Source organism: Psammomys obesus, unplaced genomic scaffold, assembly GCF_907164565.1.
Source record: "Psammomys obesus unplaced genomic scaffold, mPsaObe1.curated_primary_1811, whole genome shotgun sequence".
Lineage (NCBI taxonomy): Eukaryota > Metazoa > Chordata > Mammalia > Rodentia > Muridae > Psammomys > Psammomys obesus.
Window position 1 is genome coordinate 20,415,374 of NW_026592510.1, and position 21,567 is coordinate 20,436,940.

The 21,567-nt window shown below is 41.5% G+C and overlaps 1 protein-coding gene across 1 annotated transcript in view; it reads right to left on the reverse strand.

Annotated features, from left to right (window-relative positions):
• Positions 1-2,373: 2,373 nt before the first annotated feature.
• LOC129681722 (guanine nucleotide-binding protein G(q) subunit alpha) overlaps positions 2,374-21,567 on the reverse strand; it is a 147,757-nt gene continuing 128,563 nt past the window's right edge. Inside the window, exons 5-6 of the mRNA XM_055613807.1 lie at positions 8,139-8,292; positions 2,374-5,189 (exon numbers count right to left, since the gene is read on the reverse strand). Coding sequence (XP_055469782.1) covers positions 4,999-5,189; positions 8,139-8,292 — 345 coding nt within the window. The 3' untranslated portion in view covers positions 2,374-4,998. The remainder of the gene's footprint in view (positions 5,190-8,138; positions 8,293-21,567) is intronic.

The following is a 21,567-nucleotide window of genomic DNA, read 5'->3' on the forward strand; positions in this document are numbered from 1 at the left end:
TTTAAGAACAGTAAGTATGATTTTTTTTTTTTTTTAAATACTGCAAGTTAAAAATGTTTTTGACAAAACTCCCTAAGTACACAGATCTAGTCAGGGCTTCCAACACGAGGGTGGATGTGGAGTTGGCCAGAGGCTGCGATTAGAGTCCTGTGAGGAAATCCGCCAGAAACGTGCTTCCATGAAAATGACCCGGACAAATTTACACAGTGTTTTTCCACTTTCTTTCCTAACCCTAAAAACAGCTCACTGAATGGTCCTCCTTCCTGTATTTTCTTCCTGACTACCAAAGCTTCTATGAAAGCCAGAATTCCTTTAAAGATCCAATTTTACCAAGTAGCTGTTTTTGTAACATGTAAATGTTATTAATCATCAGGTTCAAATTTTATGGAGATGGAGGCTCCACAGTAGATAGGAAAGGTAGGGAGGACGTATCTGAGCACCTACTGTGCGTCAGGTGTGTATGCATACTTTGAACAGATGACTCTAGAGGCATGGATGCTGTTGAAGGGTGGTAGTGGGGAGATAGGAGGAGACGGTATTATTGCGAGAAAGATAAAGTGTAGTGTCTCAGCAAGTTACCTGTGGAATGGCAGCTGTCTGGATTCCCAAACGTCTGCCCAATCACATACAACCAAGGCATTTTATTTCTCTTAATTGTCCAGAACCAAAATTGAGTCCCAAAGACACAGTGCCAGGACATCTAGAAAGCTGCACATGCTGGAAGTGTGTAGAGACAGAGAAACACACATTGTTAGCTTCCATTTTTGTACGTGTCTCTAACCAAAGAGTTCTCTTTGGAATAAAATATAATGTATGCCCAAGTACACCTTATTTGTATCCATTGAGATGCTGTTAATTATCACTTGAGTGGCTTGAAACCCTTATTTAATTTTAAGAAGAGCAGCGATATACATTACAATATTTGGGTACACTTTATTTTTATATGGGTTAACATTCTGCTATATTTCACTTCATTCGTTCTTTTGAAAACTAAAAACAAAGGGGCATGGGGTTCATCTGAAGGGATCTGAGGAATTTCCAACCAAGATCTGAGTCTTGCAGTATCTTGTTATGCAGCCCTTTCTTCCCATTATTAGTTTTTATTTTATTTTATTTTTTTGCAAATAATCAAGTCATTTAGACCCAAATCCAGCATAAACAGCTTTTCACCAATTCCTACTTAAGACAACTAAAATTTACAATCATGTGGCAGTATAAATTTTTAAATTACAATTCGTACAACTTGACAATCAATAATAAGTCTGAAGTACAAAAAGTAAATTGCCCTTTGGCTGAATTACCTTTTAAAACTATTAGGCCTGCTAATGTAATCTAAATGAAAGAAAACAAAACAGAGCTCCCAAGGCCCCCCGAGTTCCAGGTTCTTTAAACATCACTGTGGATGCCTCCTGCCAGTAAACAACACATGCAGGCCTTAAGAAGACTTTCCCAGCTACTCAGGACATTCAACAGAGCTCTTCCTAAGGAAACTAGGAAAACCCAGCAGGTTCTATAGGACTTGCTCACTTCTGCACGGGCGTGTTTTCCCTTTGTTTCAGGTATGAGGCACAGACTTCTGAATTTAAGCTCTGTAAGGCATAGTATAAACCTCCAATTTACAGGTAGAAGTTCTCTGTGGGTGGGAACTGCCACATTGCACACAGAAGGGAGACATCATCTGTAAACGGCCCACGGTGGTGTGCTGGGTGGCTCAGGAGGTGGCTGCCTGCCTTGGTATGCTGAGGAAGGGTTTCTGTGGTCTGTGTTTTGCTTCTGAATAAGACATGCCCAAGTCACCATAAAACTCACAAGCCTCCATTATCTAAAGCATCAACAACAGGAGTCAGTGGCACAGCTTAGAATGCTTGCAATCACAATAGAAGAGAAAGCATGAGTAAACTTCATTTTTTTTGTTTTTTGTTTTTGTTTTTTGTACAAAACTGAGAAGCCCTTCCCGCCCCTCACCCCTTCAATAAAACCCCAAACAAGAAACAACAATAAAATTATTTTTAGCTTCAATGACTAGTGTGGATACAATTAGGTGTCTAGGCGTCACTGTGGCTAGGGTGATCAATGTTTTCCTTTCTCAAAAGAAGGGAGCCTGTCATGCACCCCAGGATGCGCAGCGAAGCCACAACTTCAATTCTGCATAGCAAGTTCCATCCTCAATTCATAAACACAACATGGCGACCTCTCCCTGCTTTGCTCAGCAGCTCTGAGCTTGAGATCAGGATGACTCAACTACATCTACTACAGCTCTATTAAATAGAATAGCTCGGTTCCTTAGGACTTTTTAACACTTCAGATCCTGTGATGAGGTTTTCTCTATACACTGTAGGCCATCAAAATGTTACTTTTTACTCATTTTCTTTCTTCTTCTTTTTTTTTTTTGGTTTTGTTTTTTTTTTTCTTTTTTTTGTTTGTTTTGTTTTTTTTTGTTTTTTTTTGCTGCACCAGATTTAAGGTTGCCCTTTCAGGCAAGCAGTGGTCTCTAGCTGATAAAACATTTCCTTAGTGGATCACAATAGCTTCTAAAACTGCCTTTCTAATAAAGGCCACCAGAGAGGTAATGCTAAACTGTGCATTTGCCAAATAAGAATATGAATTGTATAAAAGCTCATATTCCAACCCCAGGTCAAATGGCAAAAGGTCTACAAAGTTGGTCTCTGTTTGTATAAAAGCTCTGACAGATGTTGTGTGTTTGCTATGAAATTACCTTTGGGTCTTAGGTCAGCACACCTCTACTCGGGAATGTGCAAATGATTTTAGACAGCACGATGCTAGTACCGCTCTGTACGATAGGAAGGGTTTTTTTTCTCTTCTTTTCTAAATGGAAAAAAATATCCCTAGTCAGAAATAAACTGACAAATTTACATTCTCCTCTCTTAAAAAAGTAAATAAAATAACATTATTCAAAATGTGAATTAGCTATAAGACATACAATACAATTACATAGATACATATCAATACAGCACATTCAATCTGCCAAAAAATTAATGATTACAAAGCCAGTACGGATGCTGCAATATCAAGAGAGATGTATGTACAATGATCAGAGCATTCATAATTGCACTATACCTACAGGCAATCTGTTAATTAAATTACAGGTGCTTTCTAGAGCAAGGGATAAAAAAGTAGCTGTGTTGTTTTGAGGCTGGGAGAGTAAAGCATGAGAACACTTCATTACGAGTCAGCAATTTCAATGTTCATACAGTGAGCTGCTCACTCTCTCCCTCCTTTGTTATTCAAGAAAAGTGATTTATATGGAAGTTCAGCCAAGTGCCAAGCACGAATGACACTGGTATCCCAGTCTAACTTCCCAGCAGCCTTAGCGCAATCACGATCTACTTAAAAGACATATGATGTAGGCTGCTCACTCACACATGTTCAGCACTGCTTGCATCTGCTGACAGATTGCACAGGGAGAATTCCAAACATCTCTCCTAGATGATCGTCACATAAATACATGCTTGACGGAACACTGAGTGGTGACTTTTGAATAAGTCGACAAATCTTCCTTAAGTTCAAGTGACCAGTTCAAGAAGATCCTGAAGGTGGTAAAGCCAGCTCACTTTTGTTTTTTTTTTTCCCCCAAATCAAAGGTTTCAGGCTAATACTATCCACCAGTGTTCTTGGCAGGCTCACTTGAACTTAAAAGAACACACAACTGGTGCCAGTAGAGAACGAACAGATCTCATGACAAACCACACAGGGTACTTTTCTACACTGTTCATCTGGACACTGGCACTGACCTTAAGGGCAAAGAAAAGAACGGACCATGAGAAGCAGTTCAGTTAGCAACTGTTTGGCAACGTGTGTTTCCGGTTCACACCCAGCTGTCACCCCCCTCCCTGTCTTAATGCTTACATTTTGAGACGCTGGCTTTTACTGTTTAAATTCTTAATTTATTTTGTCTTATAAAAATCTGGCTTTGGCAACACATACCCATAATAAAAATTATTTTAAAATTATGGCCCAAACACAAGGGGGGACAGGAGGGAAGGAAAGTTGAAACAAACAGAAAATGAAGAAGCTACAAGAGGGCTCTGGCAGCAGCTGCTGGGGAATGTAGTGTCTGTTGGCATATCATTTGGCATCTGTGGTTTAAAGAGAGAGTGAAAAACCTAACGAGAAATAAAAGGAAGCAAGGAAGAGAGGAAGGATGTGGCACAAGGGGTGGAGAAGCAAGGACCTCTTCACAGCCTGTGCCTACACTTTGACTCCCATACATTTCTCTGTACAATCAGCTATGGCTGACGGTCTGCACCTAAAAGATATGCCTCTTAACCATCAATGGGCACCCACTGTCCTGGCTCAAGTGAGACAAGACGATATAGATTATACATGTATGTGCATGTATGTATTGAAAAAGAAATACTAGCTGTGATGTGCATCCAGAGAGATACATTTAAAACATAGTAGTAACACAGACACACCTTCATCAGGAGCACTGTTAAAACAAAGCTGATATAAGACGGCTTCAATCGAATGACACTGTCCTGACCACATCACTCGACCGAGAAACTTGACCAAGAATGGAACTACGGTAAAAGCCATTGTAATATGAGAGAAAAGAAAAACAGCATGGAGGAATGGAATAGGAAGAAGAAAAATCAGCTTTCTTTTGGTCAACAGGAAAGCGGAGGAAGGAAAAGAAAGGATGAGAGAGAAAGAGAGAGAGAGAACAAATGACAGGAGTGCTTTTATATTGTGAGTGAATGACTAAAAATTTAAAATACATTGAGTCGCAAGGTTTGCCTAAAAAAAAAAAAAAAAAAAAAAAAGAGGAAATGTGCTGGGACTGTACTTCAGCATCCTCTTTCCTCTGAATAGTTTAAATAAAATCATAATATTTACTACAGCTCTGTGGACACGCTCACAGAGTCCAGGACGGCAATAAATTAGTATTATGCAAATTGTTTCCCACAGAAATACAGTCCCTCTTGTTTTTCTTCAACAGCCCATAGGGAAGGGAAGAACGGTTTCTGGGAGGCACGGTTAGACCAGATTGTACTCCTTCAGGTTCAGCTGCAGAATGGTGTCCTTGACGGCAGCAAAGACAAAGCGGATGTTCTCCGTATCTGTGGCGCATGTGAAGTGGGAGTAGATAATTTTGTCACTGTCAGGGTTCAGGTCCACGAACATCTTCAAGATGAATTCTCGAGCTGCCTGGGCATCTCTCTGGGGTCCTGTTTGCCAACAGAGAGGAGAAGCAAAGTCTGTTATGTGATGCACTACACATCTGTTTATCTGTTCAGTCAGCACATATTGTCCTATGAAGACTAATCCATATTCCAGATCTTATCGAATTTACTGTGTGATGATATGAGTTGGTTTGTATTTTCTTATGCCTCATACACTGTCCCATGATAGTTTTATTTGGCTAAACTAGAAACTTGTGATGGTTAGGTTTTAAATGTCAAGTTGGCACAATCTAGAGTCACCTGAGAAGGGAGTCTCAGCTGAGGGGTTATCTAGATTATCAGGTTAGCTCATGGACATGTGTGAAGGATTGCTAACTGATGGAGGGAGACCCATTGTTGGGGCACCATTCCCCAGGCAGGGGTTCCTGAACTACACACAACAAAAGAACTAGATGCAGCAAGCATGCATTTATTCTCTCGGTTCTTGCCTGTGGGCATGATGTGATTACCTGCTTGAGCTCCTGCACTGATTTCCTCAAAAGATGAACTGTGACCTGGGACTTGTAAGTCAAACAACAACACATGTGAAACTAAAACACTTGTCATAGTTTTTTCTATTTTGTTGGTAAACATCAAGACCATAGCAATCTGGGGAGGAAAGGGTTTATTTCAGCTTAGAGCCCATTATGAATAAGGGTCTGGGCCAGAATCTGGAGGCAGGAACTGAAGCAGAGGCCATGGAGGAGTTCTTACTAGCCTATTCCTCGTGGCTCATTCAGCCTGCTTTCCTACACAGCTCAGGACTACCTGCCTGGGGGGTGGCCCTAAGCCAATCATTAATCAAGAAAACGTCCTTCAAACTTGCCTCCAGGCCATTCTGATGGAGGCATTTTCTTAATGAGGGTCCTTTCCCCAAGATTACCCTGGCATGTGTTAAGCAGACAAAACAAACAAACAAAACAAAACACTAGCTAGCACACTTGTATAATCATTCTGTAGTTGATTCTTACATACAACCCCAACGCAGAAGCAGTATAAGAAAAAATAAGCTGAACCTTACCAAAATTAAAAACTTGTTATCAAAGTACATTATCAAATGAAAAGTCTATACAATTCATATACATAAGGACTTAGCACCTAGAATATATAAAGATCACATATATATGTGTGTGTGTGTGTATATATATATATATATATATACACACACACACACACACATATCAACAAAAAAGTGAACTGATTAAAATTGGACAGAAGACTTGAAATGACAGTTTTAAAGAAGGTATATAAATAACCAATGAGCACATGAGATGTTTAACTTTGATGCTCATTTAGGGAAATACCAAGTGATGTCGTGAGACATTCTTCCCATCTGCTAGCCTGGATATCATTTAAAAGGGGAGAAAATGACCCTTGGCAACAGGTAGCGTGTGCATCTAAAGCCCCACAGAAAGCTATGGAGCCAGAGTGACCCTTAACCTCCAAGGAGGTACTTTTCTTAGGTAGCTTTTAAAGGGATAAAACCACTATGTCCCAAATTGCCTTTGTTGATGATCTCATCTTGTAGTAGAATGTGTCTTCTGCTGATACATTCACCCTGTAAGCACTTCGGGATGTGGCCCTACTCCGTGGTAGGTAATATGCTAAGTCATCTCTCTACAACTCCATCAGTCGTTATGAATGGAGGAATACCGTATGGACTACAGCTTGGACAGCTCGGTAAAGGGCCAGAGACTAAGCATTAACACCACGCATTTTTGATGTGGTGGTGAGAACACAGGCCTAAGAAAATGTGTGGTTGCAATGAGTTCTTTATAACAGCAGGAGGCGGGCTCAGGTCTGGCCTGCCCACTGCAGGCCTCTGGACTGGGGCCTCTGGACTGCCGGGAGGCTGGGTGTGGATACAGTTTGTCAGCAAGTTTCCCTCAGCAAGGTGATGTCCTGTCGTCAGAACCACAGAGTGTGGCTGGGAGATCCACTCAAGTGAGCACTGCAGCAAGGGCACTTCATGAATAGCCAGCAGCACTAAGGGCTGTGGGGTTTCGCTCTCCGGCTGTGGTGATCAGTTTAGCTAAGCACCAGTGAAGATCCCCCAAAGCAAATGCTGCAGGTACCACACTCATGTCAGGCCTTTATAAAGCAGGTCTCACAGTTCTGGCCTGAAGGGAAATCAAGTGACTCTAAATGTAATTAAATGGGAAGGGCCTGCACTGGAACTGAACCTCAGCATATGTAGTGGTTTGACTGAGGGTGTCCTTCACTGACTGGGATATTTCAACACCTGGTCCCCAGTTGGTGGTGCTGTGTAGGGAGGGGGGTTTCAGAGGTGTGGACTGCGGTAGGAAGTAAGTCACCGCAGGTGGGCTTTGAGCATTTTGAGCATATAATAGTCTCATCTCACATCTGGTACTTTCTGCTTTGGCATTCGTTTTGAAGATGTGATCTCTCAGTTTCCCATCCCTGGCCATCATGTCTCAAGTCTGCTGTCATGCTTGTTTAAGAGTCATGATGGACTCTTCCCTCTCTGGCACTATAAGCCCAAATACACCCTGCCTTCTCTAAGATCCCTGGTTGTGGTCAACAGCATTAAGTACTGATTCAGAATACTAACTTTAGAGGTGCGCTCCTTACCAGAGAGAGGCAGAGGTGGGAAACAAAATTAAAGGGAAGGAAACTGGAAATTACAATGGCTGATAGAAAAATCTACTGAATTATTTCTTCTCTGAGTTGGTTATTTCAAAACATCAGATAACTTGTTGCTTTCCTCATAACTGTTAACATTAGGAATAAAACCTTTGTTGTCGTTACAAGTCAGAGAACAGTCACTTCTAGTCCAGCGTGGCCTCGGGAACACAGTGGCTCCAGGCACTGCACCGTGCTCCCCTTAGACCCCAGAGGCTCACAGCTCTGGAAACTGTCCCGGCTGCCTCCTGCACTAGTGTTAACAGCACAAGCCTTTCTCTGCTGCAAGGCTGGCAAAGGGTGCCCACTTACCATCATATTCTGGGAAGTAGTCAACTAGGTGGGAATACATAATTTTCTCCTCTAGAAGGTCTTTCTTGTTTAAGAACAGAATAACAGAGGAGTTCTGGAACCAGGGATATGTGATAATTGTTCTAAAGAGTGCTTTGCTCTCCTCCATTCGGTTCTGGAGAAAAAAAAATCAGAAAAACAAGGAATGAATTATACATCTGGTGAACTGGCTGCTTTCTTAAGTTCAATCCATCTTCTGTGTACTTCCAAGTTTTAAAGCCTGAGTTGTCAGAACTTATATGTAAATGATTCACGACACACCGACTGTTTTCACTATGCCAACTTTCAGGTTGGCAAGCAGAAGAGAGCAGTAATAAAAATACCTGCTGAAATAACTTCTTAGGGTTGAAAAGAAAGTAATCAGGGCCCAGACAACGAGGCTGTGTCTGACATGCTGTAATAAATTTCCACCAAAAATATTTATTCATAATCAAATACTTAAGACATGAGTTAGGCAAAAAACGTCAGGCTACACTTTGTATTTTCTAAACTACATTTATTTGGAGCTTCACTATGCTTTAAGCATTCAAATCAAAGTTACTTACTTGCCCCTAAGCATACCTAGAATATACCACACCGATGTACACACACACACACAGACACACTCCTGGGTCAGCAGGTACGTGGGCTCACCACTGCTCTTTGGTGCACTCTTTCTCCATGTTTCACTGTATGCACTCCTGCACAACTACGGCTAAAACAAAGTAACAACCTGGAGACAAAAATCTAGCTTTTGCTTGCTTTAAAGACATGGTCTCACTGTACATGGTCTCACTGGCTGGCCTGGAAGTTACTACACAGACTGTACTGGCTTCAAACTCAGAGAGATCGACCTGCTTCTGCTTCCCTCAAGTTGGATTTAAAGGTGTGCATCACCCTGCCTGGCAAAATACAGTATTTCTTCCTCAGCACTTGTAAGTGTGCTTACCTGGGGCAAGACTTTCAGGCTTACTCTGGTGACAGAAACCGAAGAGAGAAAAATGCAAGCTCTGAAATCTGAAGAGTGAACCATTCCCCGGCGCTTCTAACTTCATGAACTTGTGCATTAAGTAAGAAAACCCTCAGGGTAAGGAGACATTTGTTCCTTATTTGCACTGTGTACTGGGGGAAAGCATGGCACAAAGATGGTAGGTTCTATGAAGAACACACAATTCTCTAAGGCTGTGACTGTAGCCTGCATGCCTGCAACACTGGGGGTGCTGTGTGACCAATTAGGCACAGTACACCAAGAAGCCTTCCTTTGGCTTGGGTGTGGACATCCTTCTTAACCAGGAAAAGGCCAGGGCATGTTCACAGGGCCCTAGACCCCACTTGGAAGCTGGTTTTCTACAGGCTGGAGTCTGGTCCAAGTTTGCATAAAAAGTTACTGAAAGGCCTAACATAATGTATCTAATGCCTTTCCGCTTCAGGGCACTGCTGCTCACAGGTAAAAGCTGCATTTTCCTATTTCTCCTCAACAGACTGGTGCTTCTCTCTGTCCAGTCAACATAACTAAAGGTTTGAACAGCAGACTTTCAATAGACTCTCCACCTCATTGTTCCATCACCAATACACACGTGCTCTCTCTCACAGCTGTACGAAAACAAAACACCCAAAGACCTAGTTGATAAAAAGATCCTTCACTATTTTACGAGACACAGTTCTGTAGGAAGAGGGACCAGTCCTGGGTGAATGCGTGTTGATATGCGCATGGCCAGGGCAAGGACCCCAGTGAGTCATCTGATGGCAAATCTTCCCGGGTGAGGCTCAGAGGGATGACAGACCCTTCCCTGGGTTTTAGGGAGAACGTCGACAGGGTGTGGAGAACACGTCCACCATAGCTTTCTCCTCCTGACGTTTGCAGCCTCAGGGCTGTTCTTATGAAGATTAGCTAAACCCACCTCTTCATTCAGCTGTGTGCAACAACCCCCTCACCCTGTCTAACTGTGTACCACAAACAGAGCTTCTGGGCATGGTGGTCATTCCACCCAAGAGCCCAGATCACCAGATTCCTAAATTTTAGCTTTTCTGTGTGTCTGTGTGTTTGTCTTTCCTTTATTCTCTTGCTGCCCCAGTCAGGTCAAGGCAGTGCAAGAATGTGGCATAAGTCACCTGACTGATTCCTTGATATTTTGTCCATTTTTATAGCTTGAGAAATCCTATCAAATTACAGAGTTGATATAAGTTCTAGGATAGCGACTGTACATACAAACTAGATGCTGAAGAAACAAACATGTAGAAAATCAGATCACCTCATTCCTGAGACTGACAGTCATCTGTGAGGTGTTTACAGCTGGCCCACTGCTGGAGGAAGGACAGAGCCCAAAGAAACTGAAATGAAGCTTCTAGAGTACAGTAATATCCCATGCTGTCTGGAAACCTTGGAAGATAAGTGGTCCAGTGTTAACCTCCTGATGCCAGAAGCACATGGAGGTGACTGTTTCCTGAGCTTTCCATTACAAAAGAACACCAGGGACTTCTAAATCAGACAATGGAGTTCAGACAGACAAGCAGATGTACAGACAGAATAAGCAGAGAAGGAGGCTCATGAAGCGGACTGATCGGTACAAGGGCAAAGGCGTTTGCGATGCTTTAAGAACTTGTTAGGGCTGGAGAGATGGCTCAGAGGTTAAGAGCACCTTTTATTCCTCCCCCCAATTGCTTCCAGATTCACCTGTACTTCTCTACCTGCCCCCAAGAACTGTTTGTTTATTTATTTAAATAATCCAGCAGTCCACTTTGTGCTGCTCATGTACTCATGACTGTGGCCATGCCCTGTAATGCAGTGGGCCTACTGGAGCCAAAGCCTTCAGGAAAACTAACAATGTTTATTATTTTAAAAGAGCAAAATCCAAATATTTACTTCTACCTAATTACTGTACATAATAACTCATTATAACATAAACTCTGAACCACGATCATTATCATTTGCAGCACATCAAACAGTGAATAATTTAAAAACTCAATCCTCCAACAAGGAACCATGAGATCATTCCTTTGGTGTTTGTTTCATTTCAAATATCTACTGTCTACTTGATCAACTAAGGCGACAACTCAAAAGACCATTCAAAGACCTGCCACTGCAACCTACAAGAGATCCTCTGAGCATCTCTTTCCTCCCTCGGTTATTTGGGATAAGGCTTGGCTGTGTTTCACGGTGCATCTCCGGCAACGCTACACTGTTGGGGGCATGCAGGAAAATGTCCAGGAATTCCTAAGAATATGTACTGCTGCTGTGGCAGCGCTGAAGGGCCAGGACTGGGTGCTGGGTACTTTTGGTTTGAGAATAGCTCTATTGCAAATATTCTGCGTGACCTTGGGCAAAGGGGCTGAGCATCAGTTTTCACATATCTCCTAGAGTTTGTGAATACAGAATAAGACATAGGCTCTGGCTGTGGTCCAGTCACATGGGCAGCCATGATACTGGCATAACAACTACCATACGCCAATCTCTCGGTGAGGCCATTTGCTTATTTTAAATACATAGCTCAAAAAGAGCCAGTAAAATATTTCCATTCTCTAGACTTGCACATGCTCCCAAATCCAGGCAAAGTCAATTGCTAAGAACTGGAAAGTCACCCAGACCTCTTACTACTCTGCTTCTGAGACTTTCCACATGTTAAAGTGGGTTATCTTAAAAAATCTCAGAAAGCACTCAACTCCCAACCCAGACAAAACCAAGAAGACAACAGACATGTAACTTCAATGGACAAAAATTAATTACTTCCTTAGTCACCCCCTTCTGTTACCCAAATCAGAAAAGAGAGGTAGACAGGACAGGAACACCAAGCCCAGCTGGACACACATTGTTTCCACAATGATTTCCCTGTTCTTTGCAAATCTCTGCATGCAACTCTTTGAGGTCAAATCAGGTGTGCAATGCAGGCTTGAAGACAATTCCAGAAAGTTTTCATAGGGTGGCTTTGTACACATGTCAGCACATTCTGCCGCCCAGGATGTGTAGAAAGGCAAAAGGACAGAACAGATTTGCCTATTACCCCAAGGTCTATGGTTTTGGGCAGAGATGAGATCACAGATGGGGCCCCAGTGAAGTGAAGCATGCCAGTGTATAGCAGAAGAGAAGGGTGGTTGGGAGAGACAGATAGGTCAAGGAGGGACAAAGGAGAGCAGAAGAACACAGCAGAAGAAACTGGAAAAACATGGGACTTTCTCTGGTTTGGATGTGCAGTCCTGGAACTCGGAGACTGAGACCACTTCCTTTACTATTGTCTAGTGGTTTAGTTCAGTCACACAATCAAACAACAGCCTCTTTTTAAAGTCTATTTTACAACACATTGTTCTTTCAATTTAGCAATTACATATCTGGCCTTCTTAAGCTGACATGTGAGTGAACTAAAGCCTATCTTTAATTTCTACACGAAGCTTCTCTTTACTCATAACACTTTTTACTGGAGTGGAGTGGCTTCAGATCTGTAACATCCCTGTGCACGTGCTATTGACTTTTCAATTCACTGGCCTTCCCTCCTATTTATCCTGCTTTCCATCCATACCTGTTAATTCTGTGCTACCATCTTGGGGCAGTTTTGTTGACAATTCCAGGGAGATCACTCCTTCCTTTCTCTCTAATGTAATTGTGTTTCATAACCCAAACAACTATCCCCTACTACTTTTAAAATACTCTTTTGTCATGCTTCAAAATTAAATCCTATGTGCTATCTCATCAGCGTAACATGTTCCCCCACAACAAATGCAGGCGCCTATAGTCTCCTGACCAGTTCGCGATGTTTCTTTTATTCTACTTTTAATGATGACCAGAGTGGTTCATTCCCAAGCTCCTGAGTTGATAGTTATAGTTTCTGTTTCCAGGAGCACTAATGGAAAAAGTCATACATTTCTCACCATGAAGATAGACAGACCTCCACGGTTTAGTCAAAACAATAGCTTATTCATTCCAAACTATCTGAAATTCCTGGGTCTCCATTCACGTAAATGACGCTTCAGCAGGTGCCTAAGGATGCTCAGGCATCCAAGGAACCAAAGGAACAACTATGCACCTACTCAGTGAGGCCACTTGAAGAAGTAGGCTGTGATCTTGGAGCACAGTGGACCCATTAGTGCTGACTATGACCAACGACCAGTGGCTGATCTGACTGAAAAGTCTCTATTTCCATTTCATCCTAGAAAGGGGGATGAGGGCTGTGACTCCATTAGGTGTCAACTGACATTTTCACAGGGATTGCACATCAGATATTTATGATATGATTGATAACAGGAGAAAAGTTACAGTTTAGACATAGCAACAAAAATAATCTTATGGTTGGGGTCACCACAACATGAGGATCTGTAGTAGAGAGGGCTGCAGCATTAGGGAGGTTGAGAATCACTGTCATAGACAATCTACCTGAAAAATATCTCACTTGCTGAAGTCCACCTCTGTATCTCTTTGCTAGATTTAGATAGAATCTAATTAGATGTATCTAATTAGATAGAATGAAGTCAAAGCAGACAACAAATAAAAAGATACAGGTTTCTGGAGATTTCAGTGATTCTTCTTTTCCTAGGACATGAGGGAGACAAAATGAGTTCTCCATGCTGGCACCAGGGTACCAGTCACTGTTGACATACTCCGCTGATACCCTCTCCCCCACTAGAATTGTGCTGAACAACAAGCAGAGGAAATGATGGCGTGATAAGTTTAAATTGAAATCAATGACTACTGAACCTCAAGAGCAACTCTCCAAGCACTTGATTAGGACTACCCAACGGCTTTCTGCAAGAGTTAAACCAGCTTACATGCTCCAGGGATGTGCAAATGTGTTCACTGTACTGGTTCCTCTAGGACTTCCATCCATGCTTCCAAATCTTGTTCCTGTCAAAGTACACCTGGTGTGCAACACCACAGCAGATGACACGCACAGTGAAAAAGGAACAACTCACTATGCATTTCTGAATTTCTCTCAGCAGTAGCCAGGTTTACAGCTCTAACAGGCTGGCTCACTACAGTCCTCTTCTTGTGGACTGTCTGCTGACTTCTGTGGGTTTTGCTCTTTTTGTCTGATCTGTTTACATTAGTAGTATGCTAGAGTCATCCTATTTTTCTTATTAGTTTGTCATTTTGCACGTTAGGTATTAAATTATTTAGACAAGTGTTAAGATTGAAGCATCTCGCGTCAGCATTGCTAGGCCTCTCTAAGCAGAAAGTAGCCCAGTACACTGTGAAACTTCCTCTTTGCTAACAGGGCCCTCCCGGAGTCAGTCAGTTTTGTCTCCTGGCTGGCTTGGGCATGCAGCCACAGCAGACTGAAGGAGTCTGCCACTGTAACCCTATACAGATGCTGCTGGCCAGGAGCAATGTGCGCCTGAGCACCAGCATTGTTGCGTTGCTTTTCTTCCCGATTCTATTGGCGACGCACAGTAACCTGGCCAAACTGAAACTTTGCCTAAAGGGAGATAGAAGCAGGTTTTGACCATGCAGTGAAAGGATTACTGAGAACAGGCTTGAGCCAGAAATTCTGGGTACCCTGAAAAGAACACAGATGTCCAATCATAAATATCAGAACTTCAGACTGAATCTGACTTTTTTTTTTTTTTTTTTACATTTACTGGCCTGGGATAGTCTGAGTCCGGGAAAATAAAGATGAAATAGTTGGAAGTAATTTACTGCAATATTTGTTTTATTGCTTCAAAATAAGATGCTTTCATAGTTCAGAAATGTGGCTGGCTAGTATTTTGGCCAACAGCATGGGGCATTATGAGTGGGGTGATAATCTGACTTGTCTTATATCCAAAGAGATAAACCTTAAGAATTTATATGGCTGACATCTTTGTGTGTGTGTACATTCCTGTGTGTGACTGTGGTGTACATGTGGCGCTCAGAGGACAACCTGGGGGAGTCAGCCGTTGCCTGAAGGCTTCCCCTGTCTCTGCCTCCCATCTCCCTACAAGAGCACCGAGGCCACAGTCAGGAGCTGCCACGTCTGACTCCATGTGGATCTGGGCATGTGAACTCTTCCACAAGCTTGTACAGCACACGCTTTATCTACTGAGCATTCTCTGGTGCTGTGAATAACACTGTTGAGCCTTGATCATGGGGTAGCACTGGAGGTTCATGCATCATCCTGAAGTTTTTTTCTTCCACTATTCACAGGCTGCATGACTATAATTTCCACTAAAGAATGGACAGTAAGTAAAAAAAAAAAAAAAAAATGATAAATAAGGCAAGGAATGAGAATACATTTGGCAATGAAATTCAGAAGTCAGATAAACTGATCAAACAAGAACACTAAGAAGGAAGGTTGGTATAACCTGCTGGCTTACAAGGTTTTTTAAAAGAATACATAGAACATGCTGAATATACGTCCTTTTAAATGGGTTTGGCATGTTATACTCCTAAAGCTATATTTCTGCACAATAATGACTTGATATAATAGGATCAATACAATTACAGATGGGGCTGGATTTGCCCTGGGCGGGAGTACACATACCATTAACCATTGTTATTTGCACAACAGCATAGAATTTCCTTTTTAAAGATTTACTTGTTTTTATGTTACATTCACATGGCTGTTTTGCCTGAATATCTGTCTGTGCACCACAAGCATGCAGGGCCGGGAAGTCAGAAGAGAGCGTTAGATCCTTTGGCACGTGCAGGTGCTGGTGACTGAACCCAGGTCCTCTGCTAGAGCAACCAGTGCTCTCAACCGTGACACCCTCTTTCCAGTCTGAACAAAGAACAATGAATGTTCAGACTGATTTTCTAGGTGAAGAGAGAGAACAAGTTAAGAACTGTATCTTGGGCATAAGCTTGCTGCTAAGCCTGACATCCTGAGTTTGATCCCAAGAACCCACGTGAAAAAAAAGAGAAAAATGACTTTTACAGGCTGTTGCCTGACCTCTACACACTTGCTCTGAGCCACACAAACACAATAAATAAATGCAAAAAGAGAGAAACATGTTTAGTAGCAAAGCATTTTGAATCACTGGTAACATTAATTTGGGATTACTTACTAACAATTAATGCTTAGATTTATAATGTGTAACAGAGTGTGGGCAGATACAAAAGAGCTAAGAGAAAGTCTCCATATTAGTGCCATAGAATCTCTGAGCTTTCCCATTACTGTCTTCTATCTTAAAACTCTCCCTTAGAGTTTCTAATTTTCTTTCTCTGAGGAAAAAGAACATCTATTTTGTTTAGAGGATAAGAGTTTCGAATCATGTGTTTAATATTTAATCTCAGGGCACTGTATTTATTCAGGGGTTGCAGACATGCAAAAAAGGCTTTTCAGTTGTCTTAACCTACACACGTGGCATTCAAATCAAAAGTGCTATGAAATAGTTCTTATAAGAAGATGAAGACATACTTCCCATGCTGCCTGAGGCTGCTTTTAAAAAGTTATGCATGAACTGGGGAGCATGCCTGCCATGTGCCTGTGAAGACCTGAGTTCAAATTCCCAGAACCCGTGGAAAGCTGGGCTTGTATGTATCTTGTATGTATCAGAATTCTTACCATTCTTTTGCACACTCACCATGTTAAACATGTATACACATGCACACAGAATCCCTGCAACCTTCTCAGTTAATGAGACTGACTAGTGATACTCTCTGAGTGGACTCACTCTGTCCCTGTTCATCTTCCCTATTCCTCAGCACTGCTGGCCAACAGGACGAAGGGGCCAGGGGAAACAACACTGCATCTCAGCCATTTGGGCTAGGGACCCACTGAACAGTGTGTTGGTGGTGTTGGGGTGAAGTATGACCGGCACCCTGAAGCGCCCACTGACCTGCAGGGTCCAGGGATTTCCGTCTATACTCTGCCAGTGCTGTTATTCTGACAGCGCCAAGCCCTGGCATCGTTAACCTACACTCACTGCTTGTTCAAAAGGTCAGTGTCTTCAACTTCATTCACGTGCAGTCTTGGTTTAAAATGGCATTATGTGAAAACTCCACAGTGCTTGGCTCTGTTCCGCATCAACAAATGCTGAGAAGTAGTGCACACTTTCTTTAAACTCCAGGATAATATATAAAGCCCACATGAAAGTAATTAATATGAAAAGTGAAAAAGGTATCAAACTGTACGAGAAACTAAGTACCCTAAGACCAAAAAACAAACAAAAAACCCAAACAAACCCCAAAATCAAAAATGCCCACAAAAAGTTAAGTTACCATTAAAGTGTTAATTTTTATAATTTAAATATTTTCTCCACAGTTGCTCTTTTACTTTTTATCATAAAAATTTTTTACTTAATGATTTTTTTCAAGATTTTAAATTAAATAGTTTTTCTAAAACATATGCTAAAGGGCCTTATACTGCCAGACAAAGATGAAACAAAGTAACAGCAATAAGAAACCCCAACAAATCTAGAATATTAATGCTCTACATGTCATAAACACATGTGCTCTGGATGGTCCAAAGGAGTGGAGAGCTTTGTGAAGCTAAGAGATCCAAGATAATACAATGCAAAAAAAAAAACAAAAAAAACAAAAAAAACAAACACCAAAAACAAAACAAAACAAAAAAAACCAAAACCAAAACCAAAAACAAACAAACAAACAAACAAACAAAACACCTGTAGAAACAGCCAACGGAAAAAGAAAAGTTGCTAAAAACCAGTTCCTCCAGCCCCTCGAATGGAGGGGTAGGGAGAGAATGGAATGGAGGATCAGGTATCGTGAAGAAAGACAGGAAGGAAAACGTCAGTATGCAAGCAAACACCAGTGATATGCCTGGGAAATACCTGGGTAAAATGTCAGAGAGGGGCTGGGAGCAGCTCAGTGATAGCTTGTACAAGGCCCTGGCTGCAATCGATATCAGTTTACATGCACATGTGCACATGCGCGAGCGCGCGCACACACATGCACACGCACACATGCACACGCACACACACCTTGACACCAAAAACAAAACAAAACAAAAGCCAATGTACAATCTCTGACCATATTAAGCGACACTACAGGGAGCCAGTAAGTATATGGTTTATTGCTACAAACAGCCTATCAGATTTTAAATCTCTGGGGCTAGGGAAACGGCTCAGCATTCAAGAGTACTTGCTGCTCTTGCAGAGGTCTGGGAATTTGGTTTCCTTAACTCTGGAACTCATAACTGCCTGTAACTTCACCTCCAGGGGATTTAACACCCTCTTCTGGCCTCTCTGTGTACAAGCACTCCCCACCCCCATGGGATGAAGAAACTGTTAAGGTATCCAGACACTACAAATGGGTGGAGAAATATCTGAACTTGTAAGTACGGATGTGCTGGAAACTACAGTATTTAGCATAGGCTAAATTATTATTAAGAAACATATAGGGACACTTCCAAGGAAATATTAAATAAAAACCTAAATTTTCTTATAATTTAAATCTTTATGCTTAAGCTACCCTGAAGGTTAGAGTGTATATATGTGAGTGCGTGTGTGTGTGTTAGGGGTAGTGGTGTCAGAAGGTCTGTTTCTTAAGTGTCAGAATTATCAGATTAAATAACACTGTAAAACCTTCCACAGCAAACAAGACACATAGAGCAAGCAGAAGAACTGTGGTGAGAGGTGCTTAGTAGAGGCTGGTTGCTAAGTCTTTTCTGCCTCTGTTCCAGTTTCCTGGTCAGGAGTCCCATTCCACCTGACTGTAAGAGGAAAGACAGACATACTGATAAGAGTTAGTACCCTCAGCTATTTATTTTAACAGAATACTTCAGTGCTCACCTTTTCACTTAACCCTGCATCTCACTGCAACTGAAGTAGCATCTTTTTCTAAAGCTATCGTAGCGAGGGACTGACAGTCTAAATCCTCAGTGACGAAAACACAGTCAGTGGCTTAGCCTTCCTAAAGTGACCATGAATGTGTCAACAGATTCACCTGTTCTGGGAAATGGAGATAGCCATTTTAATTCTCACTCCCCCAGTTAGCTTTTAAGGGAGAGATGGAAGATTTGAGAGCCTTCTTCCTAACGTATGCCTGCACTAAGTGTGAGGCATAAACTGCTTCCCATTAAAACATCCTCAGAGGATGAGAGGAGTGGGCTGTGAAGGATGGATGGGGCATTTTACCACAGGGATTCCTGGCTACCAATGACCCTTCTGGGTAATGGGCACTTTTGAAGTAAACAGGTTTTAAATGTGTAGGAGACCCTAATTATTCTCTGTTTTCATTGTTTAGGATCTTCCAGAAAGGACCAAGGTCTGTGGATGCTCAGAACTATAAAATGGTGCAGTAGTTTTCATCTAACCTGCACATCCAGACATTTGGAGCAATCCCAGCACAACTGTGTCAGTTAATGCAGTATAAACGCTATGTGAATAGTCACTGAAGAAACAGCAGCAGGAACAGGCTTGTATGCAAAGATCCCTTTTCAGTTCTCAATATTCTCCATCTATGCTGGGTAAATGTGGGTAAGAAACTGTGGGTATAGTGAAGGGTGAATGTACTGACATAAAGTTGTGATGAATGATAGTATTTTTTCTCTTGTCACTGAGACAGGTCTTCCAGGTCAACTCTGGTGCAACTGCACTGCATGTAATTCAAACACATATACTGACATTCCGCTACAGTGGTCTTTTCCAAACTACTGATTATAGTTAAAAATAGTTCATATAGCAACCTGGACTAGTCACTGACAGAAACATACTGGCACATAGATGAAAGTAGTTTCACAAAAACAGTATTTGTGTGCGCAATGTGGCTTGCACTCTATTCTACTCAAGTTCACTCTGTTCCCCACAGATATCCCAGTCTTCTGCACAGAAAGGCTTATTTATAAGACTAATTAAACTGACCTCAAGCCAGAGATGGCAGTACTGAAAAGGCTGAGGTAGGAGAACTATGTGCCAAGGTCAATCTAGGCCATAGCCTAGATGCAGCAAGCTCACATCACAAAACCAAACAAAGGTTTTATTACACAGCTCTGAGTTCACTTCCTAGCAGGACAAGAACAACAAAAATAAATCTGGCAATCATTTCTTTTTTAATCCATTAAAAAAAATCCCAACAACCTCAATTACACTGCCTCCTGTATTTATTACGATTATCTGAAATATGGATTTGATACACAACCTTTTAAAAACATAAATACAAAAACCAACCAACCAAACTAACCCGCATCTTCCCTGAAGTTTTAGTCCTAGTGCAGCTTTAACTTAACTACTAAATGGAGAAGACATAAAAAGAACAAAATTAACTGTAAAGAGGGCTTTACAATTATAGTACCTCAGTAGTTATTTTCAAGCTACCAATTTTAGATAAAGAAGCCATAAGCCAGTTAAGGTAATTCCAAGAGGGTATACAAAAACTCACCCCCCCCCTTATTCTACCTGAGAATGTCTGTAATTTTCTTTTATTGTTATTATCTCTACCATTCTTGAAGCTGGAAAAACAATTCATTCTTTCTCTGATATCACAACTGTGATAGCTAGTCCTCCACCCCCCAACATCCTTGCCATTCCCTGGAGTGTAACTTAGTTCTTTTATTTATGTCTCCCAACCCAGACACCACACTTAAGGGTAGGGCCCACGCCTAGTAGTGGATGGCCAACACCAAATTAAATCAATGGTATTTTGGAGGCTTTCTATCTCATAATGTTTTGTTTGGGCTTTTTAATTTTTTTTTTTTTAAACCTTACAGGTCTTTTGCTTCTATATTATAAATTTTGGTTTTTTGTTTTTACGGTTTTTTTTTTGTGTGGACAAAAGTGCATGTTTTTGCATCTATGTGTTTCATGTGCTTATTATTTGGCTCCTTTTTTTTTTCTATTTGTTTTGCCCAATTCTTGTATCTATTATTGATGACTTTTGTTTGTTTGTTTGAGACAGGGTTTCTCTGTGTAGTCTTGGCTATCCTGGACTCTCTTTGCAGACCAGACTGGCCTTGAACTCACGGAGATCTGCCTGCTTCTGCCTCCTGCCACTGCGCCTGGCTTGATGTCTATTTTCTAATGAGAGAGAGAAAGGTTGTGGAATTAGGTGGATGAGGAGGTAGGAAGGATCTGGGAGGAGTTACAGGAGGAAAAAACCATAACCAGAATGTACTGTATTAAAAAAATCTATTTTCAATAAAATAAACCAAGATACATAGTTTATGTGGCTCTCCTACTTGAAGATGTGAGGAATCAAGCAATCCTCTATGAAAACTCAACATGTCTGTCACATAACTAGTAAAATGAACAAGCAGGTGCTATGATCCCCATGTAAGCAACATACAAGCAATCTTTTAAAATAGCTGAGTTTGTTTCAGAAAATGCAATGAAGAAAAGACCTGAATAACTGGTTAGTCAGGATAGGCAGAAATTTATAATGGGAGTAGAGGGCATTTGTGGGTAATTGAGCTGAGGCAGCCTGCAAAACTATGCTGCCCCCCTGTGGGCACAAGCAGTAGGCCCTGTATGAGACAACAGCTTTTCCTTCTTGGTGGTAATAATAATAATAATAATAATAATAATAATAATAATAATAATAATAATAATA